This window comes from Symphodus melops (genome assembly GCF_947650265.1).
Source record: "Symphodus melops genome assembly, chromosome: 22".
Classification (NCBI taxonomy): Eukaryota; Metazoa; Chordata; class Actinopteri; order Labriformes; family Labridae; genus Symphodus; species Symphodus melops.
Window position 1 is genome coordinate 1,625,559 of NC_136712.1, and position 26,947 is coordinate 1,652,505.

Here is a 26,947-nt window from a genome sequence, read left to right on the forward strand (position 1 = left end):
AAAAAAACAACAACACAAAGATGAAGAACAAGAGGGAGAAGAACGGCGGCCAAAAGTTCAGTAGCGAGAAAAACAGGAAGAATCAGAAAAAGTCGGAAAACGGGAAAATGGTGAAGAAGAAGACTCAGCTGTCGTCTGATTGGCTGTCGCCTTTGGAAGCGATGGCCGACTTTTCTCGGCTTCAGGGGAAGCCGGTGGTCTGGGTCGATCCGCTCCGAATAAAACATGAAGAGATAACAAACACGAGCCCTGACTGGAGAGGGCGCCATCGACCTCCTCGTGCCACGACACGGCTCTTCTCAAAGCCGGTCCTCTTTTATCTTAAAGCGGCGAGAGCGAGCCGTGAAGGTTTGAGAGACGCTGCTGTCGACGTGGCGCAGCCCGATGGGATGGAAAACGTGTTCGGCACGCTTTAGACACGGCGCTGCAGATGGCGTGTTTGTAGCGGGGTGTAAACGGGGTCAAACGTCTGCGGTTCACACAAACGTGTTTTCAGATGCTGAAGAGCCCGAGACGCCATTTAATGGAGCTGAATGATGGACGTGTTTTCAAGGCGCCAGCTCTGCTTTTATGGACAACAAGAAAACACTTGACAGATGAGAACGCTGTGTCACCTCTCTCTCTCTCTCTCTCGCTCGCCCTCTCTCTCTCTCTCCTTTATGGGAGATTATGTGGCCGTTTGATCTGCGCAGAGACGAATGACAGTGATTCTCCAAATCTCGCCCGGTATCAATCACACTCAGAGTCGAACGCCGAGCCCGGAGAGCGCGCGCCTGTCTCAGTGTGCGTATGTGCCCCGTCTTACCCAGAATGCCCCTGGGCTCAGTCGCGCCGTGACAGAAGGCTTTGATCTTCCAATTCTATCACACACCTTTATCCCAACTCTCCTTCTTATCATCCTCTCTCTCTCTCTCTCTCTCTCTCTTTCTCTCTCTCTCTCTCTCTCTCTCTAAGTCCTGTCCTCCACTCACGCACTCCTCTGCACACGCCGCCTCCGTCCATCACTTCCCAAACCGGCCTGAAGAGGGCGGCAGATGGTGGAGGGGTGGAAAACATAGAGGAAGAAGGGTAGAGCTCCATGTGACACGAGAGAGAGAGAGAAAAAAAAAGTGCAAATTCTGACGGATGTGATAAAAAAAAATCAGGTGAAATTGTTTAAATCTCTGCAGAAAGGAGAAGACGGACGGACAGAGAAAGAGTCAAAGACAGGCTGAAGTATGAAAGAAACATGAAGAGTTTGATCTGCAGCTTGTGTTGAGTTTCAGTCACACAGGTAAAAAGTGTTTAGAAAGAAAAGAAGAAGAAGAAATCGAAACAAAACAAAATAAAAACATTCTCAGTGACAGCTGAAGCTTCAAACACGGAGACACAGATGGAAATAGTGTTTCTTAAAAAGGTCTGATTATAAAGATCCATCTTTGAAGAGAAAGAAAGGAAGATGAAGAATGGAGGGAAGGAAGGAAGGAAGAATGGAGAGAGGGCAGGGAGGAAAGAAGGATGGAAAAAAGGAAGGATGGGAGCAAAGAAGGAAGGATGGAAGAAATGAAGAAAAAAAGAAAGAAAGACAGGAAGGAAGGAAGGAAGGAAGGAAGGAAGGACGAATGGAGAGAGGGAAGGAAGGAAGGGAGGAAAGAAGGATGAAAAAAAGGTAGGAAAGAAGGAAGGAAGGAAGAAATGAAGAAAAAAGAACAAAAGACAGGAAGGAAGGAAGGAAGGATGGAGAGAAGGAAGGAAGGAAGGAAGGATGGAGAGAAGGAAGGAAGGAAGGAAGGATGGAGAGAAGGAAGGATGAGAGGAAGGAAAAAAGAAAGAAAGGCAGGAAGGAAGCTTGAATTTCCCTCGAGATCAATAAAGTATCTATCTATCTATCTATCTATCTATCTATCTCTTTCTATGTAAGGAAGTAAGGAAGGAAGCTAATCAAGGCTAAAAATCTGAAAATGAAAAGAAACGCAGGTCTGGTTGAATGATTTTCACTGCGTTTTAGAAACGTCACCATTAAGAACGAGAACGAGCTGAAAGTTGGAAACAGAGTTTGTGAAGCTTCTCTGAACGGACAAAAAAAAGTTGAAGAAATCAGAGCAGACGGAGAAGAGAGGGTCAGAGGAACAGACAGTGTGTGTGTGTGTGTGTGTGTGTGTGTGGGTTAAAGTCACATCAAAAGGGGGAAATTCGTATCAAAGCAAACCCGGAGGTCTCATCGAGTCAGTTTTCGGTAATCCATTTGAAAGTCGGTCCTGGAAAAGCTAAAAAAAAAAAAAAAAAAAGACAATATTGGCAATGCCTTAAAAAACACACAAACACGCAGTTTTACACACATCTACAAAAAACAGCACACACACTCGTCTCCTCCTCAGGTCTGTCTACCCAGAATGCCTGGCGGGGAGGCGGCGCTGTCGTCCTGTTTGATCTCCCTGAACCCCCCCCGTGGAGTCCCACAACGTACAACTCTTCCTCCTCTATCCTACAATTCCACACTGCAGCTTCTCGTTGCCTGGCAGGCCCACAGCCGCAGCCTGCCATTCATTATGTGCTCAGCGGGAGCCGGGCGAAAAACGACTTAAGTCCTCGCTGCGCTCAGCCTCATAAAAAGCACAGAGAACCAAAAACTTCCCCACGTAGAGCCATGTGTGCAGCCGGCAGGATGCTGCGCTGGCATTTAGCTTTACAAATGAGTCTGCTTCGTCAGTGCGACGCCGCAGCCCGTCTTTCCTTTCCAACCATTTATCCATCCTCACGTCCTCAAAACATCTCTTCTTTTCCTCTTCACCAATCTTTTTGTTGAGTTTTTTTTTATTTTTTTATTTATTTATTTGCCCTTACTGGATATGAGAGCTGAAGAGAGACAGGAAGTGTCAGGAGGGAGGGCCGAGGTCGGACTCGAACCCACGTCTGCTACGATGAACACAGTAGCCTCTGTGCAGGAGGTTGCAACGGTTGCAAATTACAAAATCCATTTAAAGGTCTTGTTTTGTATTTTTTGCTGTTGTTTTATTTTGCAACAGAGGCTAAGAGTCATTCCCAGAGGTGCTGGTACGCAACCACCTTGGGGGCCCCAGGCCAGTAAGGCCAGTAAGGCCCCCCAAAAGGCTGACAAACTGTTGTTCCATTTGTGGCTTTTTTCAATGTTTGAATTTTATTGTGTTTTTTTTTAGGGAGCCCTTTATAAAATCTGGCCAGGGACAACAGATGAAAATTAGCATTTTGGCTAACTCTGGCATATTTACAGAAATGTTTATTAATATGCACTGTCCCTGTAAAAATAAAGAAATAAAGAAACTGTAAACCACAGCATTGCCTCAAAATGTGCAAATTCTGCAATGACGTCGGAATCCCCCCTAATGGGGCCCCATCTGATCTGACAGCTCCCACCCTGCAAAGTGTCACGTGCATTATTGCTGTTCCTGGGTAAAACCACGCCCAGCCGTCAGGGTAAAACACCTGACCCCAAAAACTCTACGAGGATCTGATTGTGATTTCTTTAAATCGAAGGAGAAGCATGAATCAGAGCAGGATTTAGTGAAAGGCGGCATTAAGAAACGAGGTGACGTCTTTGCAGGACGGCTGTGCACGATGTATCCCCCGATGTTCGATTAGAAAGCTGTTAACGTTTGTCGTCTTATTTTCTTGCTCGTTATTTGTCGGCGGCACACTCGAAGTGAAGTGCCGCCGTTTGTTTTTAATCTTTTTTTTTTTTCTTTTTTTTCCACAGCACTTGGATGGCCTTATTACAAACTGTGCCGTTCTGTTCTGACTGACTGAGTCAACAAACTGGGCGCTGCTGTAAAACACATGATAAATACACACCTTGGAAAAAAAATCGATTAACATTTAATTTACATGTTAATGTGCAAACGGAAAGCCGGCACTCACACAACGCTAATAATGAGCTGCTTAACCGCCATGTTGCCCCACTGTTTTTAAGAATTACATCGCTGAGAAGAACAACTCATTTGAGCTGCTCGACAATAACTGCACAGTAATATGTTACATTTATTAGCCTGCTATGAAGAAGTCCAATTTATCTGGAATTATGGCTTATTGAGCAGCGGCTACATGGAAACACGGATTTTCATTTGATAGAAATGATGCAAATTAACTCAGCTGAACTACAAAGCAATCAAATGACGATCCTCTTGGTTGCTCATTTTCAACTCTTGTTCATTGAAAATGTACATTGTAATTAAAATGTACAGATTGTGCTTCATTCATGTTTGAATTAAATTTCCCTCCACGAGTGCCTTTATCATCGTTTTCTTCTTTCTTGCTCTTCTTGGGAGAAAAGGGGGGAAAAAAATTGATTGCAGCTGCCTCTTAACACTCGGGCGCTTTGGAGATGCAACCCCGAAAAAAAAGTGTTGTTAGCGTTGTAAAAGCTGCAGCTGGCTACGTGTACAGGAGTGCCAAACCGATTTGTGATTTTGGGGCCGATATCGGAAAAAAATCGGATCCCGATATATCGGCCTTTTTCTTTCTTCGGTCGATAGAGATAGTTATCGCTCGACACGCTCACTGCTTGATGCATGTAGCGCCCTCTGCTGGTGAAAGAACTGCAAGTGTAACACAATGAAACACTAATTAAATGCTTTTCGACTGGTGAATGAGCCGATACAGATAAACTAACATCGGCCGATATTATTGGCTGGCTGATTTATCGGTCAGGCTCTGATGTAAAGTTTCCTCATTCGTGAATATTTGAGCTACATGTTTTTAAGTCATTGCTACAACACATTGCACCTCTCCAGCAACCAGACTCCTTACTTTGGGCCACACTGGGACTTGAACCGGTGACCCAAGAATCGACTGACGTGGGCGTACTCGGAGTACCAAATGCTGCAAAAACAGACTTGTTTGCTTTCACGTTGGAAATCTACCAGCACATTATCAGGTGATACTGCTCACGTCTTACTAGCAATGATAGAACCCTAAGGAAACACAAAAACAGGATAGAGCTCCTAGTTAGCATGGCAGGGGCTGCAGCAGGCTCAAACACTCAGCAGCTCCTCTGAGGGTTTCTCACACATCATTTGCTTCACTACCAATAAAAAAAACAGAGTCATTGAGCTCCAATTCATCTGACGACAGGTCAAATACAAGATTAGCTTCTCATGTGACAGGGAGATATTCATGTCAGTTAAAAGCTGGATGAGTGAAAGCATAAGGTCCACGTTAGAGCAGAGGGATCAGCGTGCGGCCAGGATGGACTTTACGACCTTCCAGTTATGGGACAGCCTCTTTAATCAGCCCGTTTCCTGGCCGAGGTCGAGGTGTATATCTGTCGAGCTAGCTGACACCCCGCTAACTCCCTTCCTCTCTCTGCAGCTTCTTTATCTTTACATCGTTATCATGAACCTCAGCATTCAGGTGATCCATGTGTTAAACCCGTCCCTGCACGGCCGGGTCGTTAAAAAGCCTCGTCTGGTACAGCGAGTGCAGGAAACTCGACACTTCTGAAATGTTAACTACCGCTACTGGGCTAACGCTATCCGTCCCCGTCACCCTCCTCCTGCCCGGAGACGTCTTCAAGGAATGCCCCCTGCGCTTAAAAAGTCAGAGGTCGCCTTGTCCCGGAGCCAGAGGACTAACTTGAGGCTCACACTGGGGATAGGACGAGTATGTGTGTGTGTGTGTGTGTGTGTGTGTGTGTGTGTGGGTTGCGTAAGGAGTGTGTGTCGCTGCAGTTGGCGCCTTTAAAGCAAAAGTTCACATGATCAGAGCGCTTGTGCCAAAAAACTAGGGAGTGCACATACTGCATGTTGCCACCCCTCCTTTCTCTGTCTGTGTCTCTCTCTCTCTCTATCGCTCGCTCACACACGCACATACACATACACACACACACACACACACACACACACACACACACACACACACACGCTCACTCAGACTCCTTCCTCTCTGAAGGTGTGACGGTGAGCTGCTGGGTCAAAGTCAGACAGATGGCCCTCACAGTCGGGATTCAATATCAGTGACCGAGACCATACGACCCACCACACACACACACTCTCTCTCTCTCTCTCTCACACACACACACACACACACACACACACACCTGTAAAGTGTGTAGTATCCATTCAACCACAAAAACACCAAAGCACACGTATGACCTCCAGACAGTGATCATCACCGCCAACACAGAAGAGACTTCACCTTCGTCCTCGGCTGCGCTCCGACTCCACTCAAAAGTGGTTAGAATTTAATTTATTTTGTAGCTTCATTTCGACAGGCTGCATTTTAAATCCAAGTTAAAATTGTTAGTTAAAAAAAAAGCACCGGAAAATAAAACCAGGACAGGACAGGATGCAGTCTAGTTGAGTAAAACAGATGTTATAGAAAAAGGGGGAGGAGCCTGTAAACACGGCTCTGACAACAACACAGCCAGCGGGACTCGAGCTTCGTCCTCACCGTAGGCGGGACGCAGAGACACTTTTACACAGGATGTTCTGCTTTTAAGGACTCATTATAAACCACTCGGCAGCGGCTGGTCAAATCAATCAGCGGGGGAAAAAAACCCCGTTTTGTAACATTTGTTATTTCGACTCCTCAAAACAGGGCAGCAAGTTCAAAACAGCAGAACTCTGCTTTATGCAGAAGACGGAGTGTGAAAGAGCAAACACGCCTGTCATCGGAAACTTTCTTCTCCTCTCCTTCCGTCTTGAGTTATCGGTTTCAAACAGCGGTTTTGAAACACCTGGTTTCCTGTGATGTGTCGCCTTCCAAGGAGACATGAAACGAGAGAAAGGCACACAAAGCAGAACCTCAGCTCGTCTTTCTTCCTGCTCACGAACGCTTTAAAAAAACAAAAGCGTAAACACACACTTGACACATTACAAACACCCCGGCTCTGCTTTGTCACGTCACTCTGACAAACACCTTGATACAGATAAAGTGTGACTTTTAATTCCCGCTCTCCTCTCGGCAAACAAACCCCCCCTATAAATCAAATTGTCCTTTACAATATCCCTCGTCTTAGCGGTGCTTAGCGCGCAGTTAGCCTACATTATCCCCACTTCATTTAGCTCGGTAAACAATTAACCCAGCGCAGGCTCGTGTGTGTGTGTGTGTGTGTGTGTGTGTGTGTGAGCTGAATGATTGAGGGATTTGGCATTAGCTATGCCGCGTGGCGTCTCCACACTAACTACCCTAAGTGTTTAACATAGCTGCTGCCCCCCCCTCTCCCTCCCCCTTACAGAATCAATATGCTTAAACGCCGCCACCAACTCGGAGAGACGAGAGGGGTGAGCAGAGTTAATTTGAAACAAGCGATTAATATTTCTTACGTTAAATAAGAAACACACACACACACACACACACACACACACACACACACTCTGGCACATCGATGAGGTTTGCCTTCCTACAGCCCTGTTTGCGATAGCATTTGGGTTTCACTACAGCAATTACAGCCTTTAATTGAATTGATTTTGATAATGAGTCTCTGTAATGACGCCGCAGTGGGAATGGTTGTGTGTATATATGTGTGTGTGTGTGTGCGTGTGTGTGTGCGTGTGTGTGTGTGTGGGGAGTTTGAGCGAGAGCTAGTGTTGTTTTTCTTGACTTAAATGATAAGTGAGGAGTCGGGCAGGATTTTAAGGATGAGGACACACAGTTGAAGTTTGTGATTTAAAGTTTCAATTATCATCAAGCATCTGCAAAAACATCTCATCAGTGTGTGTGTGTGTGTGTGTGTGTGTGTGTGTGTGTGTGTGTGTGTGTGTTATAGTTTAAAGTGGTTGGTTGAAATCATCTTTAGGTCCTGACAGAAATTAATAACGCAAGTTCTCTGAAAACAGAAAAAATCTGTATCAGTTTGTAAACCTGTAAAAAACTTCTAACCAACGTCTGCAACCAGGCACCAATCTGATGAACCAATCACACGCCTCCCTGTCTCCCTCGTGCTCGTGCATGTGAGTAAAGGGGGGCGTGTCTTCACAGGGAGCACAGACGGAAGTTGGGATGGTAACTTCTAATATTGCTAAATGTGCAAACTAACCACTTGTAGTTTTTAGTGCGTTGCCAAAACTATCAGTAAGACAGCAACACAAACAAACAGAAGACCTGCTTGGCCCTCGTCCTGTTCTTAAAAAGCTGTTTTGCTAATGGAGTCCGGCAGCTTGGAAGAAAGAGACGTGAACAAGTGTTTCTGCTGAGGAATAAAAAGTCCGACCTAAACTCTCTTCTGGTCCACTTGTCCGAGGTCTAACCTTTCAGCTTGTTGCGTAATATCCTGCAGGCTGTACCACATCAAAGTTTGATGACACACGCCTGAGTACATGATTAAATTTAACATCCCACTCTGCAATATGTCCGCTTTTTTTTGGGCAGGGGGGGGGGGGGGGGTTTCGCACCACCTACAAGTGCTTCCTCGGGTCCTTCGGCGGTCACTGCTGCTGAAAGTTTGCGAGTAAATCAGCCGGTCCATCAGTCGGTGGGAGTGACCTCATTTCTTTTCCTGCCAGCCGGCTCGTCTGCTTCTTAAGTGCCGCGCGGAGAGCTATTGTGATAGAGCAGTGATATGTGTAATAGGCTCGCACCTGAACAAACAGCACACATCGACTGACAGGCCCGTGGACATGAAGCATTCTTCCCCCTCGCTGCGCCGCCATCAAGCACTCTGAAAACACACACTTGTGCACACTCGAGGGGACGCGTGGGTGCGAGTCAGCTGATAAATGGGGCTGAGGTTGGACTCCTTGTACGTCTTCCTTGAACCGTTGCCGTGATGGATTCGCTTTGATTACACAAGATATTATTTGAATGCGAATGAAGCGACGGTTTGTGCAAATATGAACCAGAGAGCGTCACGCCGAATCGAACGGAAAAATGTCACCTGCCTTTACAAATGAGATGGTGAAATCTGATTTCAGCAATGAAGTCAAAGAGGAACATATGTCCCTCCATGTATCTCTCATTGTTGCTGCATTATTTTTTAAGGTAATATAATGACGGTTTTAACCTGGACTGAGACTTTAAGTCAGCTAGCTAGCTAAAGTTAGCTGCAGCTCAGCGAGCAGCCCCCAAATCTGTGAGTTTTGAATGTGAAACTTTTTCTTTTTGGTGATTGTAAACGTTCGTATCGCTGGTTCTGTTTGTTCGGAGAGGACTGCAGATAGTTCAGCTGGATACAAACGAGCTTGTGCACGTTTGAACTCTGAAGATAACCTCAAAAACAAGCTAGCAGCAGCAAACAAGCTAGCAGCAGCTCAGCTCGTAGCCTCTCCTGAGTGTTCACACACTTTCATGTGCACACAAGCACTTTTTGTCTTCTATATTTACTGGAGCTCGACACGCTGCAGATATCGGGAGCGTTTGAGGTGTGACTTGACCTGATGTATCAGACTCGGTCGACGGGGACAAAAGCGCAGATAACCGTCCGACTGTAATCGGTGCAAAGATGTGAAAGAATCTTAAAGCTGCTTCAGGAACGATTAACAAAAGTCCAAAAAAAAAACTTGGACGGAAAACAAAAGCAAAAAAGTCTATGGATATTTTCGAAGGGTCCCACTTTGCAGCATTTAATTGAAGCGACAGCAGACGGATGGTAACACAAACGCGCAGAGGGCTGCAGACTCAGTCACACGGTCCGTCGTTTCTCAAGCGAGCGCGGCGTTCAAAGAGCCGAGCCGCCGGCGTGTTCAGACCACGGGGGCTTTTAAATGAAAGGAGATCATTTCTCACATCACTGAAAATGATAATACACATTATCACTTACAGCCTGCGCCTCCATCTGCAGCTCTGTCCGACAACTTGAAATAATAATAAATGACCGATTAAATGACTTGTGTCTTTGGATCGTAAATTGCTGCTTTTAAACCTTAACCTCGCCCGACACGGCTCTCACTTTGATGAGGCCCTTTGATGCGCCTGAGGTTGCACCGACGCACACACAACCTACGACTGTATTCTGGCACCCGAGCGTCACTAATTATCTCGCCAGCAGAAAGGTAAGGGAGGTGGGGACCTGCCTGTGTGTGTGTGTGTGTGTGTGTGTGTGTGTGTGTGTGTGGTCTCAGAGCGACGGTAGCTTTTAATGAGCCCCACGCTTCTTATCAAGCTTGGCGCTCGACAAACGCTCTGATCCACCCACCTGGAGGACGAGGGAGGGTGTGGGGGGCTTTTCGACTGATCGCGCCTGAAGCACCCCCTGTGACCAAACAACCCCCCCACCCCCCACACACACACACACACACACAAACTTTCCCCAACATCCTCCCTCTTGCATCGTTTTTTTTTTCCTTCTTCCATCCCTCCCCTCCCGTCAGCCTTAGTTTCAGAATGAAATATCCTTGAGAGAAACTGTGAATCAAAGGGCTTTTCATCCTTTTTCACAAAGAGAACGAGAGCCAGAGAGAGAGAGGGGGGGGGAGATGGAAAAAAGAGATTCAACAGGACAAAGGAGGTAGAGACAGAGAGAGAGAGAGAGTCAGAGGGTGAGGGCAGGAGGTAGAGAGAGGGAGAAAAGAAGGAAACCCGGATAAAGGACTGAACTCCTCCGAGCTGGAGGGCACTCCAGAGGACACGTCCTAGATTAGCGCTCACCCTCCCTTCATATTTCCATCTCTCCTTCCCCTCTACCCTCCTTCAGACGCAGAGAAAGCAGAGGCCCCGGGGCCCTCTTGGCGGGCGTCAGGGGGGGGGAGTTTAAGGGGAGGGGGAGAGAAAAGAGTGGAGACACGGGGCATTTAGACATCTGTCAGCCACTAATGAAAGAGTTCAATTTAGTGGAAAATCTCAAACAACCTTGTCTGACAGGCCGGCTGACAGGCTTTAACACGCCGCGTGTTGCTGTTGTTGGTAAGTGTGTGTGTGTGTGTGTGTGTGTGTGTGTGTGTGTGTGTGTGTGTGTGTGTGTGTGTGTGTTAGCATGGAGTTTGGGTCCCAGAGTGGATCAGGAGGGGGAAATTAAAAATGAAAATATAAAAAATGTAATAAAGCAAACTGTGCAGGGGCATATGCTTCTGTGCACATAAAAATGTGTGTGTGTGTGTGTGTGTGTGTGTGTGTGTGTGTGTGTGTGTGTGTGTGTGTGTCAGTGTGGATCAGCCTGTGCAGCAGGGGTTGGGTCTTATGGCCTTAACTCGCTCCAGGGGTGCAGGGCATGTTTTTCGCCGATAGATGAGTTACGCAGGGGTCTGTGTGTGTGTGTGTGTGTGTGTGTGTGTGTGTGTGTGTGTGTGTGTGCGTGTTCGTGCTGTTAAAGCAACACACACACACACAGACAGACAGACAGACAGACAGACTCACTTAGTCTCCACCCCCCCTGAGCTTCATTAACAGGTCATTAGAAACGAGTTGAGTGAAAGCTGTTCTTTGAGAAACAGCTTTAAACATTTATCTTCACTGATGTGAATGTGTGTGTGTGTGTGTGTGTGTGTGTGTGTGTGTGTGTGTGTGTGTGTGTGTGTGTGTGTGTGTCATACACATGACTTATTACTTTGACTTTATTTTCACTGAAATACTTTCCTTCCACTTGCTGCTTAACGTTTGCAGCTCTGTGCTGATGCGGCTGTTAATGAGCGCTCTGAGATGTTTGAGGTTGAAACTCGGCGGAGGGAAGATGAAGACGTTCTAAACGAAGGCGGACGCTCAGACGTTAAACTCCACGCCACGATGAAAGCAGACACGCTCCGTCTCTCCATCTGCAGAGCAAACTTTGTAGCTAATGACCTTTTAGCTGGAGACGACGAGCAGGTAGAATAAGGAGCCAGCATGCTACTAGCTAGCATGCTAACAAGCAGCTAGCGAAAGGGTGATCTTCATTTTAAGCGTAACCATGGCTACTTCTAGCCAAATGCGTCCGCCGGTCACCACAGACGTTTGAGGACGGAAAGCGTGCTAACCCGTCCCGCTTAGTTCAGTTCATGTCGCGCTCTCAAAAGTAGCGGTTATACATGTCCGTAACCATGACAACCATGAGCTGGCACTGCCGCTCGCCCTTCGACATGCGACGTGCGCCCAGCTCTGCGTGATGAAAAGCCCCCGCCCCCCCTCTGGAGGTGGATCTTACATACCGTGCAGGTTAAACCGCACGCCGTGAACACGTTCAGGAACACAGACAGAAAAACAAATCGGTGCATCGGCTCCACGTGAGCTATTGGTTTTGTGTAACGACGTCTCGACTCCAGGCTGGTGATTTAACATATAATCTAGCTGATAAACAAAATATGCTCACAAGGACATTTAAAGCTCTGTAATCAGCACAGTAGATCGTGGCAGTTGTTAAACGTGAAGTGTAAAAACAGGCAATTAAGAAGGTGAAATTAGACGCTGCAGGCCGACTGTGCTCAACGTACGAGTTAGCATCAATAGCAGTTTTAAGGATTCTGAATAAAAACCTCTTTTGGAACATTTCTCTGGAGCTGAACGCTTTTGGGCTGCAACCTTGGCGTATACACTCAAGGCTGTCGTCACGACGACAACAACAACAACAACAACAATCCAGAAAAGGCCTTTCATGACCGAAATATGTAAAAACTGAAAAGAGGAAGTTGTCTAGTTATTGCAGATGATTTCCTGTCGGGGCCTGATTATGCTGCTTCATCTCTAAAGTATGACAGACAGGTCCGCCGCAGCCGACATGAATGTACACTTTTTCTGCGTGCCTTCAATCACTTGTGCATACATTTGTGCAGTCAGATCACGGGCCAATCCTCCTGCAAAGACAGCTGACGAGAGATTAGAGCAGATATGAGGAGACGGAGGCGGCGCGGAGAAGTATATCTTCTTGCTTTCCTGTCTGTTTGCCGGAGATTTTTCTCCCCCTTCTTTTGTGCCATCTCTCAAACCGCCATCCTTCAACTCCTTCACAACATCGCATTTCTCTCAGAGACTCATCACAATAACCACAGACCATTATGCTTTATGCCCTCCTTAAAAAAAACAAAAACAAAAAAAAACAAAAACAAAAAAAAACAAATGGCAGCCGCTCAACTCATCCAGCACCAACATGGCTGCCTGTCGCCGCACGCCAACACCGGTGCCCTTTTCCTCCAATTTGGCCCCGGTCCAGCTCTCCACTCGGAGTGCGTCCCCCCCCCCCACCTCTGTTAGGGCCTTGGGTTTGGAAGGAGAGATAGAGCGAGGGAGGCGGAGGAGTGCCAACACAAACATTGTTCTGCCGGCTTTTTACAAGCCAGGAGAGCGAGGAAGTTAATAAGCAGGTATTGGTTTTTAACTGCGGCCCGTTTATTGCTTTGCCCTCGAGCGTGCTGGAGTGCTCTCCTCCACCTTTTTACCGTCCATCTGCCCATCAACTCGCCTTCAATTTCTCCACACTCCCCCCCGCCCCGCCCCGCTCTCTCTCCCCGTCAGCTCTCCTTTTGTCTTGCATCGCCTCGTTCAGCAATTATTCCACCATCATCACCGTCATCCTTTATATCCTCTCTCGCTGTTCTCAGGCTGACTCGCAGTTTCTGCCCTTTTAGAAAATCCCACGAAAAGGTGGGGCCAGATTTTTATAAACAAAGCCACTTAATAATCCGTCATTATGCCAGTATTGATTCAGTGTTTTGCTGGAGTGTTGGGGAGTGTGCAACATTTATTGGTCCTGTTTATTAGGTTCAAACCACCACCCGTCTGTCAACACTGGACTTTTATTAAAAATCCGATTTCAGCCGTTCAGCGTCGTCCGGCTCTCGCGTGATGAATATGATTCAGGTTTAATCACGCTCCTCTTACGCTGCTGATCGATGTCGTCTCGTGTTTAACGGACAGTTTTAATTTTCATAGCTCCGGGAAGCTTTTCCTGCACAGCCAACGACCACAAATGTGATCCTGGAAGGCAGCGTCTTATTGTGTCGTTTCATCTTTCAAATGACGAGAAACTGCCATCCAAAAAAAACGAGTGCGTGTTTCGTTCTCGAAGCAAACACAGATTTATGAGGAGAAACGGCTTCACTGCTACGAACGGAGTCGTGCGAGAAGATTGCTTCCAGCTGCAGCTGCAGAACAGGCTGAAGTGGCTGCAATGTCAAACAGAAGTGTGTCCACCAAAAGTTTATTTTCTTTTTAAAGTTTGATTTTTTTGGGCTTTTTATGCCTTTGATCAGTGAGAGAGTCAGCGTCCTTTCATCGATGCAGCAGTGATGCATACAACGCTTAGCAGGGCAGCAAAACAAATGAGTGTCGTCAGATGGGGACCCCTTAGGGAGGGGGGGGGGGGGGGTTCCTACTGTCATTGCAAAAATGTGGTTAAAAGTTCCGATTTGGGGAAAAGCAGAGAGAACTCCCATGATTCCCCCCCAACGTCATCTTTTGCGATTGCAGGATTGGTGTGGAGCCCCCTGGTGGTGGAATTTACATATTGCATCTGTAAGTTTACTTAATTATTTCGATCCAGAATAACAAGACACCGTTCAAAAACAGAAGTTTTCCTCAACAATAGGTCTTAGTTGACTAAATGCCTTCGTGAGGCTCGTGGACATGAAGAAATATAGCATTCAGATAGTTTTGAGTTTTTCAAATTAAAAAAAAAAAGTAGTTTCACTTTGTTTTGTCCTCTCTTCACTTTTAAAGCCAAACGTGTGTAATTGAAATCGACTACAGAACAAATGTGTTGCAATTGAACTTCAAAAAACCCCCCAAAAAAACATAAAAGCAGACGAAGATGCTGCAGGAGAAAGAAGCTAGGAAAGAGGAGAATGACCACAGGGAGGGGGGGAGGGAGGGAGGGGGGTGTAGAAGAAGAGGATTTCATGTTCCTGTAATCCTGAAAGTGCTGCAGTTTGTGTCCTCCCCAGGGCTGTTTTCACACCTCCAACAGGGGATAAGTGAGTGTCTCTCACAGCGCAGGAGAACGGAGCACGTTTAACATACTTATTCCGGGAGCAATTAACACGGTGGAAAACAACAAGCCTCACTCCCGACAATCGGCAACCTGAGCACAAATCCCGGCTAGCTCTTGAGGGATTCGCAGCATCCGCCCTGTCTTTCCCCAGGAGGAGGGAAGAGGGGGGGGGCGACTATCCACTGATCCTACTGACAGAAGCGAGCGAGTACAGGCGCTCAATTGATGAGAATCCAGTTAGCCAGTGCAGCCAAGAAGAGCGAGGCGGCGGGTTGGGGGAGGGTGTGGGGGGGAAACGCAGCCAATAGCCCGAGCAGAAGGGATCTGGGGGCCTCTAAATATCCACCCAGGGCTACAAGAGTGAGAGTGCAAGCAAGCACGCAGCGGCCCACTTCCTGGATGGCTCTCCTGGGCCGTGAGAGGGAACAATAACGGAGGATGAAACAGGCAGCATAAAAAGAAAGGAAACAGCAGAGCGTCAACACGTGCAGCGTTTTAAAAGCGTGTCCAGATATGCTGAGCACAACGCTTTCTTACTTCTCGGGACGCCGGAGAACGATATCTCAAAGTCAAAAAATGTGACTATTTGTTTGGGACTTGGGTTTGTGAAGCGTGGGGGTTGCCAGTTCAAGTCCGGCTGCTGTCGGTCAGGTGACTGGAGAGGCGCACGCCCACAGGTCCTGTTTGTGTGCACGTGTGTGATTCATGCAGTTCCACACCTCACCAGCAGGCGGCGGTTAAGAAACAAAAAAGTGCTGACTAAGCAGACCCAACAAATCGATATTAACCGTCTTCAACGCTCTCAAAAGGGTCACGGACTCAAACCATGACTCGGCACAAAACAACACATCTCATTTGAAGCGGCGGTAGATCAGCAACGCTTCGACAAATTAATAAAACATCAAAAAAAAAAACATTCCGAGTAATCTTCCTTTTTTTTTTCCTCCTTTAAGATGAAAGCAGTCGTTTATCTGACACCATTAAGGACTTCCTCTTTCTGTTCAACAGTCTTAAATAAGCCACTTCAGTCTCATTACGACAGCAAACAACAACAACAACAACACAAAAAACAAACACTGAAATTCAGATCGGATAATATTTCCAGTGAAGAAAGATAAACACCGTTATTATTTCTTCAACAAACCAACACCGAGTCACTTCTTCACGTTCAGTCCTCTGGGCACTGAGAAGACCACAAAGGCACAGTGGCAGCGCTGCAACACACGGGTGTGTATACCTGTGTATCCACACACACACACACACACACGTGGAGGCAGGTTGGGGCGGGGCCGCCTCAGGGCTCTGCTGTAAGTGTGTGATTAGAGGAGAGAAGTCAGAGGCAGAGGAGAATCGAGGACACACTCACCCCTGTTAAGGTCTTTATGTTGTGCAGTGCATTCTGGGCTTCAAGGGCAGCTTTCCTTGTGTAAAACGTGACAAAACAGCAGCCTGGGGAGAGAGAGAGGGAGACAGAGAGTGCAGATGAGCATAAGGAGCAACAAAGAGCGTCTTCTCTATTCATCTGCCTGGCATCACCTGTCGACACTGGCAGACGCTGAGTGAATGTTAAGGGGCGACACATCCTAGCGGAGAGGGAGGGAGGAGGAGGAGGGGGGAAGAGAGAGAGAGCTTTTTTGGATTCGTCTCAACGCTGATGACATGAGCCTGGAGGAAGTGCACGCACGCCGCAGCGCACACACACACACACACACACACGACACAAAGAGACAGAGACTGAGGAGGAAGAGGAGCCTCTTCATTAATCCTTGAGTGATCGTCGAACGGTTGCTAACTCGCTCATCGGGTAAAAGAAAGGGTTCAATCATTTATTTAGTGATCACGCTCTCTGGCTGGATCGCGTCCACAAGGCTCATTAAGTCTGTAACTGACTCAAAGACTCCCATTGATTCGGTGATTTACACGTCGGATGACGTCGACAAGTTCAGGCTAATGATGGAAACCAGCAGCGTATTTAGCAAACTGTAATGGAGGTTTCTGCAACATATCTGACCCGTCAAAGGATGAGCTTCCTGCACCGGACAACGTTCACATAGTTCTTCTTAGTGAGACAAAAAATGTCTCCATCAGCAGGTGACCGTCTTCATGTGAGTCCCACTCAAACAGTGCAGCGCTCAGGAGTTGGTGTTCTACCTCTTCCTTTGGTGCTTTCAGATGAATCCTACACGACGTTATCAAGACTCACAGAGAGCGGGGTTCAAGGTCGAGGTAGATCAGTAAGGCAGAGAGAAAATGACTCATCCTTCATTGTAGTTCGGTTTTAGCTTTTTGAAGAGAGCGACTCACGTTGCATCAGAGTGAAGTGCATCGTATCGTTTGGTGTTTTCCTGATTGCTTTGGAGTAAGAACTGCTTCAGGGAGAGAGAGAGAGAGAGAGAGAGAGAGAAGACAAGCGCACTGAGTCACATTGATTTATAATAAAAATAAATAAAGGCAATTTGTTCTGCTAATTAAGCTACAAACAAAAAATGTTTTCCAACTTTAACCCCCGTTTAACCTCCTCGGCAAACTCGCAAATGACTAAATCAAACCCCGCTAATTTGCCTGCTCACTAAGTCTCTCTGTAGATGCACTGTGCACACACGAGGAGAAGCACAGCCAAGAAAGTGGAGAGGCGCGGAGGCAGGGCGAGCGAGAGAGAGAGAGAGAGAGAGAGGGAGAGAGAGAGAGAGAGAGAGAGAGAGAGAGGGATTTTGCCTTCTTCATTAATCTGTGTGTAATCCCTGCAGAGTGGGGCTGAAACGCTGCAGTCATGGGCCATTTTCAGTCAGCATGCAAACCTGCAGAGTCAGGCTGAAACCAGCAGGGGGGGGGGGGGGGGGGGGGGGAGATTCAGGCCGGACTCCGAGGTGTGACTGTGATTTTAATTAATTTAAAAAAGTCACAGCTTGAACTCTTTTTTTTTTTTTTGCATGCGTGTCCTCATGACACTTTTGACATTATTATTAAACAGCCGATGGGGGGAATTTTAAAAACATGGCCGACCGAGTTTGATGGAGCTGAAATGAAAGGAGACGAGTGAGTCCTGAGTGAGTCAGCTTGAAGAACAAACAGGGCGCCTTGAGATTCACGTCGCAGCACCAGGAACGCTGTGTGTGTGTGTGTGTGTGTGTGTGTGTGTGTGTGTGTGTTTTTTCTTTTTTTAAATGATGGCATGACCTTAAGCACAGCATCAATCAGACCGTGAAGCTGCTCCCTCAGATCTTCCCTCCGCGGACGCCGACAACAAACGACATGAGAAACGGGACGTCAGGAACGCTGGATGCGTTTAGGACAAAGACAAAGACGTTTCGCTGGAAACATCTTCTTCAACTCGGAGGATAGAGGGTGTGACGATGCTTCTCTAACACGTAACATTAACAATGGGTACTGTGGTCCCACTTCAAAACATGCACCCTCCTCCCTGGAGTCTGGAGGTTTCCATGTTACGGACAAGGAAGCTTCAGCGTTTAGCCAGCGTTCGTTATATTCAGTATTTATTGATCTATCTTCAGAAGAAGTTTCTTGATCAGCACAGACGTCTTTTGACATACTCGGATTCCTTTACTGCTCCGAAAAAAAGAGGGACATGTATTCACCTGGTCCAGTAATACCTCTAATTAAACGCATCTGAGTTTCATTTGGCGCTTGCTTTCCGTCCAAACTCTCCAAACCAGTAAAACACACAAACTCAAAGTCTCAAAGCTGCAAAGTAAACAAAAACCGAACACTGTTTGTTGGAGTGAAAACACCAGAAGTACTTTATTAGTCCTGGAAATCAGGCCCTTCAGTCTTCAGAAGACCCCTTCTCAATACATGCGCCATTTTCTCTTTGGTTTTATCGACCTCCATGACCTTTTAGCTGAGGCTGTGCAGATGTGACGAATGTGAAGCGTTTGAAAAGAGTGAAAGAAGAAGCATCAGACGGGTTTGTTTGGAGGTTTATCAGACAGCAGTGACGTCTCAGGGAGGCTTCAGCTTCTTCTTCTTCTCTCTTTATTTGTCCACAGATGAGCAGAGCGGCCCTTTGTTTACATCCGCTGTGTTGTCCTCCCCTTTGTGTTGGTGTGAACCGGGGCTCAGTCTGGCCGTGCTTTTTTTGTCACACACACACACACACACACACAAACACGGGCCGGCCCTGATGACACTTGCCCCGCAGTGCATCTTAGTGAAATCCAACAGTGAGCATCTGGAGCAGATTTAGCACCCGAATCCCCGAGTCCCTTTGATGGGGCTGCGAGCGTAATGGATCTGAATTCCTGCGGTGTCCTCTGGGTGCCACGGCTGTTGAAGAGTTGGCCCTTAGCCTAGCGTCGCAGACGTGATTGGTGTTGGTGATTTTGGATGCTGCAGTTCCTGTGTATTAGCAGGGATATCTCTCAGCTTAGTGTTTTTCTTGAAGCGTGAAAAGCAGCTCGGGGTGTCACTTCACTAAACCCAAAAGCCCCCCCACACTTTTACTATCAGTATTAATTTACCACCAAGAGTTCACACCAGCCTTTACTAGTTAAAGGCACACAGATAAGAGAGGAAATTAGTCACGACTGACAGACATGCTGGAAATTTATCCAATTTATTCCATGTAGGTCACCAAACTGATACGGCTCCTCGACACAAAACTCCCCGGTTGAGTGATGGCTTCCGCAGACTGTCACTCTGGAGCACTTCCTCTTTGCACGAGTTCACGGAAAACTGGAATCACGGAGGAGCACGAACCAGTGGATTCATTTCGGGACATGTCGGGTCGTTTTTGAAACGGCGGGAACTTTCTTCATAGTCGTAAAAGCTAATTGGATCTCTGTCCCCCTTTTTTTTTTTTTTTTTTTTAAATTCCCTCGCACCGTGGGAACGACGTGTTCGGAGGATTCTTTTTCAGCTCCCTGCTTCGGAGTAGGTAAAAGGCGGATCGCCACGACACACGTCCCCGAGTAAAATACAAGAAGCAGGACTACAATACGCTAACTGAACAAAAAAAAAAAAATCCATCACACAGAACCTCTCCGATAAGATTCATTTAACCTTTAAGCATTGCATTAAAAGACTGACTGGCTGAAAATAAGGACTGGCCCTTTAAATATTAGTCATGATATTTATTTAACAATCTGTACGGAGCTGCTTTTTATGATTTCCCTGAGAGGAGTGTTAACTTTTGACCACGATCATTACACTTCCTGTATGCTCGCTGCAGAGTGAGCACTGTGTGTGTATACAGAGGGGAGCCTTTTAGCATTGCCTCAGTATTGTACATTATAATGTCATTAGAATTCCAATTGCACCTGTGCTCAAGCTTCATCCCCATGAGTGCGATTAGCAATTCCAATATCACTGTTTGAGGGTTAGCTGTTAGCTCTGCACTGTGAATTATGATTCCTGAGGCTTTTTTTTTTTTTTAACATCTGTATATGGGAGGTTTTAGCATTCGGCGTTAGCATTAGCGATTCAGACAGTGTATAATGTGCAAGGGAGGATTTGGTTAGCGCTGCGTTAGCCGCTGTGTGTTGTGATTCCCGCGGTGTAGCCGGACCTGGGAGCCATGCGGCGTGTGACGGATCGTCCCAGGTGGTGGGCTGTCAAGACGAGGATCAAAGAGCAGCGCAGTGGACCTCACACACACACACACACACACACACACACACACACACACACACACACACACACACACACACACACACACACACACACACACACACACACACACACACACACACACACACACACACACACACACACACACACACACACACACACGTTCTCTGCAGTGTTGAACCTGTTTAAGAGTCAGCACACTCGTGCCTCAAACGCACAGAGCTTCAGAATAAGAGATTTTTATTTTAAGTGATGTCAGCGTGCGTGCTTTTTATTTACAGGTAGACGTCCTTGAGCGAGTTAAAGAAGAAGCAGAAAAAAAAAATGCTGAAGACCGGCATTCATAATCAATTTGTGTGCACGTGTCTCCTCGCAGCACAAACATTTACCTGAAGGCCGGAGAGGGCTCCGAACGGGGACGCTCGCTCTGCTTGTGCTGTTGAAGAGGGACACTCAAAAACACACAGCAGAGACGCAAACACACACAAACTCAAGAGTGGGGGTGTGTGTGTGTGTGTGTGTGTGTGTGTTTGTTACGGAGCGAGTGAGGAGGCACGCGGAGGAGACGTGGGAAACGGAGGCAGAAGAAGGAAGACGAGCGGAGAGGAAGAGCAGCTGTGATCGGAATAGCGAGCAGAGGAGGGAGACGCCCGGTTCATAAATGCTTCATGGCTGCTGAAGGGGGCCTTTGACTGGAGAGAAAACCCAGGCAGGCCCGCCTCCATCCACACATGCACCCCTCCAACAATGGGTCGACCGACCCCCCCGAGCTCAGCACAGCAGGTGCGCTTCGGCATCATGCATGAGAATTACGGGTTGAAAATGAAGCGTGTCAGGTCGTACTGGTCATTTCTGATTGCAGTCATCAGAGCTGTTGAAAATCAAGTTGCAACCTGTGCAGCAATGTTCCCTTCTGTGTCTTTAATTAAGGAATTAGGCTTTTTTTAATTTTTTTTTTCCATTTAATTTCCCCAGAAAATAAAAACGTCCATGTCTCCCCTGCTGCTGACTTGGAGGACGGGTCACCTGAGCTAATGCAGAAAGCTAATCTGCTTCACAGACTTTCATTAGCCTGAGAGAGAGAGAGAGAGAGACACACACACACACACACACACACACACTCCTCTTAAAGACAAAATGTTCATCGGATTCTGATTCGTCACTGTGCATGATTGTAATGTACATCTCTCTCTGAAGTCCTTTGAAGCACATTTGAGGATTTTGCAGAGAGGGCGTCGATATTCAAACAGGAAGTCACGCAGAGACGATTTCCCATCATGCTCCTGGGGGATACTTGCAGGTAAAAATGAACAAGTATGCACGCTGCAGTCAGTGGGTTTGGTTGTTCTAACAGCTGGTTAGCATCCAACTATTGCAGCCCGTCGATGAGCTTGCCACCATGGCATTTCAAAATAAAAGCATCTGGACAGAGATACGCATTTTTAATAATAATATATTAGTTCTATAGAGCACTTTAAAGACGCGTTGACAAACAAAAACATCAATCAATAAACAAAAACGATCAATGTAAGGGGGAAGGGTGGGCTAACGTAGCTAACGTTGAAGAGATTATACAATAAGTTCTCTGACCTACAGGGGGCGCTTCGCTCTCGCTCAGGTTTTATACGGGATCCATCTGACCACGTGTCTCTGAACGGAAACAGAATTAGCCTGAAGTTCTCGGTTTCAATAACTGTGACTACGCCGCGTTACGCCCGGCACACACACGACAACAAACACACACACGAGTCAGAGTGTTAACAGTGAGGTTGAATAAGCACTGACTGAGGAAGAGGAGAGTGAATGAAGCGATGCCCTGCGGTTGAGCAGAATGGCGGCATGGTTTATTAAAAGTGGGAAGGGGGGGGGGGGGAGAAACAGCCGTGTGGGGGTCGAGGTATCACAGAGTTTCACCCCCCGAGTCCTTCCACCCCGAGGCCGACTTGCAGCGACTCCTTCTTATTTCTCCCTCCATCACTCCGCTTCCTCTTCTTCCTTCCCCTCCACCGTCCTTCTGACCCCCCCCGGGGTTCCACTCAGCCGCTGACCCACATTAACTACACTCTGCTGCAATTACAGCGTGCTCAGGCCTCTGGGTGGCATGGGAGACCCCCCCCCCTACACCTACCCTCGCACTGTTCCCTCCTCGCTGACTGTGCAGCTGTGAAAATGCCCTTTAATGTGTATAATTTATGTGTGTCAAAGAGCGGTTGAGTGACAGCAGGGATAGGACCGGGGGAGGGAGAGGGGAAGGGGGGGGGGGGGGGGGGGAGAGATGACAGTGAACACATTCTGGATTTGACAGCGCAATAAAGAACAGATTGTCGGTTGGAAAAATAGAGGAGAGGGATGAGTGGAGGGCTTCAAACAATGCCGCGTCTCTGACGGGCATTTGGCCGACGTTCTAATCCTGTCAACGCAGGAATCGCTCCAGCTCGCAGCACTTCACAAATCTATACAATCCACCGGTTACTTTGGTGGAAAAGCACCAATGTCATCCTCTCTCTCTCTCTCCATCCATCCCTCCCTCCCTCCCTCGCTCGCTTCGAAGACAACAAGAGCACTTTCCGGAAATCAAAGCCGCTTTCTGGCCAACCCCGAAGTAGAGGGAGAAAAAATTTAAATAAATCCAGCTCTGCAAATTTTCTCATAACCAAGCAGCTCTGTCTGTCGTTGAGGCATGGAGAAGTATAAACATGAAGAGGGAAAAGAAGACGCACACGCACACACACACACACACACACACACACACACACACAGTCTCCCATTAAAATCCACCTGCAGCTGCTCGCTAATTGGGCCTGGGTAGCCGGCTAAGAAAGCCAACATCTAGTTAAGGCGAAATAATTGGCTGCTCTCTGCTTTAGGAAAGAATGAAATCAGTTCTCCGTCTCAGGTCGGCCTCCGTCTCAACTGAATCCATTAGAGCTGATAATTGTCTCGGACGGGGAAGCGTTCGTCAGCGTCGATAGAGAGGATGCAGTTAAAGTGCCGTTTCGATGTCTGCAGCCGAACATATGTGAGTCCCTGAACGTGCAATCAGAGAAAACCAGGAAGAGATGAGTCGTCTACTGAACAGTTAATATTCAAGTAGAACTAGAAATCTTTTAAATCCTTATTTGATATGATATGCTCTACTGTTATCTTATCTTATTATAAGGTTTAATTTTCACCCGTTTTCAAAAAAATGTTTGGTTTTTTTTGCCTTCATCAGACAGGAATGCTGAAAAGAGAGTCGGGAAATGTTGGGAGGAGAGAGCGCGGGGTATGACGTCGAGCAAAAGGGCCAATAGGAAGCTACGAGCTAACGAAAGAGCGCTAACATTAGCCTGCTAACACAACAACAATCCAACATGTTTTTGGTTTCATGCTGGAGCTCAAGGGGCGACATCTACCGGATCGAAAAGTCGCGACGTTCTTCCTTTCAAAAATAAACATCCTTCATGAGCGATAGTTAGCGTCGGCGTGTGAGTAAAAGTATTAGCGACATTAGCTGACGACAGCTAGCTAAACACGCTGAATGTCCACAGAGGTTGCATTTGCTCATCGCTCCCAAACGTGATCAGACACAGTGAGAATCCAGACGAAGCAGAAGCAGCCTCGCCGTGTTTTTCTTACACTGATGAATATTTATTATCGGATGTTTGTGCATCCTTAACAAGACTCTTTACTTTGAAAACACAAATGCATTTCTGTCGAATCAAACCAAATATCCAAAGGCTTTTATCTCCGAGCTCGGAACCATTTCCCAAATCTGCTTTTGATTTGTGTTGTTGTTGTTTGTTTGTGGTTCGCAGACATCCTCAACGCCATTCCAGGTTAGAGGAGAGTTTTAAAATATGAAGCTTGATGTCAAATCCAGTTCAGGTATCCAGGTCAAACACTTATCAAGAAAATATCTCTCGACAGGGGGCGTTATTGATTTTTCCTTTTAAGCGATGGTTCATCTGAAACATCTTCTGTGTCTATCTTTGGTTGCTAAACACTCTCGGCTGTGTCGCTGCTCCCCGCCCGTCCTCGGGGATCAGCTGTCAATCAAACCGTTGCGGGTGGCAGCGTCTCATCTCTCTTCTCAGATTCGACGGTTTGATTTTTTCTCTTTCTACAGGTGGCCCTTTTTGTCTGAGTCTTTTCAGCCGTGCTGTTCGGGGCTGTAAGGGTTTGATTCGTTTTTTTGTTTTTTTTTGTGCTGCGGTAATCGTCCACACAGAGCCGAAAATGGATATTTTATTTCTGACAAAATGTCAGAGATTATTGGTTTTTGTACCGAGGTTGAGAGAAAAAGTATCTAACGGTGAGTTTTCTAATGAATTTTCAAATAAAGTGCCGAACGCTGGGAGAGATGCGGGCCTGTTTGTGTGTTTAACTTGGCATCAGACGAGATGAGTTTGCAACCAAATAATCATAAACTCGTCTTGTTTTCATGTCGGATGAAAACACAGAATCAGTGAAGTCAAAAAACACAAACAGAAACCTGCATGAAAGTTAGTTCACGTCTTTTAATTGAGCTCATATTTGAATCTAAAATTCACATTTCTTTGCGATCTTCATGAATTGTTTTAATTCATTTTAATCAAATTATATATATTTTTTTTTAAAGGATTGGTGAAGTGTAAGGCCCCGTTTCGACCCAGCGGCGCCTTAGAAGTAAAGCCTTTGCTCATCCGTCTGGTCTCCATGACAACAGCCGACACTACTCGGCTACTTTTCACTGCGTCGGACACGGAGCGAGGAGGAGGAGGCGGCGGCACGCCTGAAGACACGATCTGTCGGCGAAGTGTGGAAAAGTGAAAGTCCATTCCTCTTCCTGTTTTTTTAAACAGCAAAAAAAAACAAAAAAAAAAACACCACGTTTGAAACATATCGATTTGACTCTTTATTGCTAAGTCGCCCCTCGGCTGGTCTGACTGACACGTGGGCGCTTTGTACTGCCCGCCTCTCCATCTTCCACTAAGTTAGCTTGATAGCAGAATTTCCAAATCAGCGCCACTGAAGGACCTGAGGCTGAACGGATGAGCCACCGTTCCAAGATAAATAATCTAAATCACTCACAGCAGCTCGGGTCCAGATCCACAAAGAGAAGAAAAGAGCTTCAGGACACTGTGAAATATGTAACTCCTAATGGGAAGAAAAGTCCAATTACGGTTTTGACTTATAGTCATTTAGCCCCTCGTGTTATTTGCAGGTTGGGGGGGATAACGCCGATTTATCAGCGAGTAATCTCGTAAATTCTGATGATGTCTCTTTTTTTTTTCTCCCCATCCAGATTAAATTACACACAGTTAATTTGGTCTTTGAGTCGTGTTATTTGTTACGTTTTGGAGTGAGGCCCCTCGTTGTGCTCGGGGGACGCTTCTGTAGGATATCGTCTGTTAATGAAGACATTAAACTTACTCTGTGCGTGTGTGTGTGTGTGTGTGTGTGTGTGTGTGTGTGTGTCTCAGCAGCTCATGTGGGCAGGCTGTATCATTAAGATAAATGACATAGCGTGTCCCCTGCCAAAACACACACACACACACACACACACACACACACACACGCTGCAACAAACCCGTCATGGCGCTTAAGGTTGTGTTTTAGCAAAAGGACTATTTTCTGTTTACCCCTCTGGCTCTCTTTGTCTCGCTCGCTCTCTATCTCTCCCTCCATCTCTGTCTCTCTTTCAGTGCAAAATGCCAAATTGCTCCATTTCTCACTCCCCCCCCCCCCCTCCTCCTCATCTGGTTATTAACTCCAAACACATTAAACCAACAGTAGTGCCACGATATTCCCCAGACCCTCAGAATAAATAAACACACACACACACACACACACACACACACACCTGGGTCAAACTGTCAGACGGATTCTGCATGAAGGATGTGGACGCTTTCGGGGGGCCGAGGACGACATAAAACAAGCTGGTGATAACCGGAAACCGAGCTGACTCTGGAAATATCTCCCGTGATTGATGAAGTTTTGAGTGTGACTCACTTCAGCGGGCTTTAAGAGAATCATTTTCAAACATTTGCCACGATGTGGATTTTGGACGAGAAGAAGAAAAATATATTTGAGAGGATGATGACTCTCGCTGAAACTCGTGTGAAATGGACTCGTGTTTGCTCGAGGAGTTTTATTCTTGTCAGGCTGGAGAAGCTTCTCAAGCAGCACTCACGACCGTCATGCCACGGCAGATGATAATAATAATAATAAAACAGGAAAGGGGGGGGGGGGGGGGATTACACTGATCCACAGATATTCTAGCTGTAGCTCTGAGCCAGCATTAGGTTTTTATCTTGGACGTCTCGTAATTAATCATTAATTTATTCAAAGCTGTCCCACTTCGAATGTCTGGACCCGTCTGATTTACATTTTCTTTTTTTAGGATTAATTCTTTTTTTTTTTGTGCCTTTATTGGAGAGACAGGACGGCAGGATCGAGGAAAGGAAGCTGGAAGCTGGAGCGAGACAGTGTGAGTTAGAGGTCACAAGGTCGGACCCGAACCTGCGGCACCCGCTTCGAGGGTTTGTTGAAACGGGGATGTTGGGAGTAGAAGTTCTTCTCCTCTGTGTGTGAAACTCAAACATTGTGTTCATGATA

At 46.8% G+C, this 26,947-nt stretch overlaps 1 protein-coding gene across 14 annotated transcripts in view; it reads right to left on the minus strand.

Annotated features, from left to right (window-relative positions):
* Window positions 1-26,947, minus strand: part of celf2 (cugbp, Elav-like family member 2) — a 178,421-nt gene that overhangs the window by 43,262 nt on the left and 108,212 nt on the right. For all 14 annotated transcript variants that reach the window (XM_079335696.1, XM_079335704.1, XM_079335705.1 and 11 more), the window contains one exon: window positions 16,149-16,231. In XM_079335696.1, coding sequence (XP_079191822.1) covers window positions 16,149-16,231 — 83 coding nt within the window. The remainder of the gene's footprint in view (window positions 1-16,148; window positions 16,232-26,947) is intronic.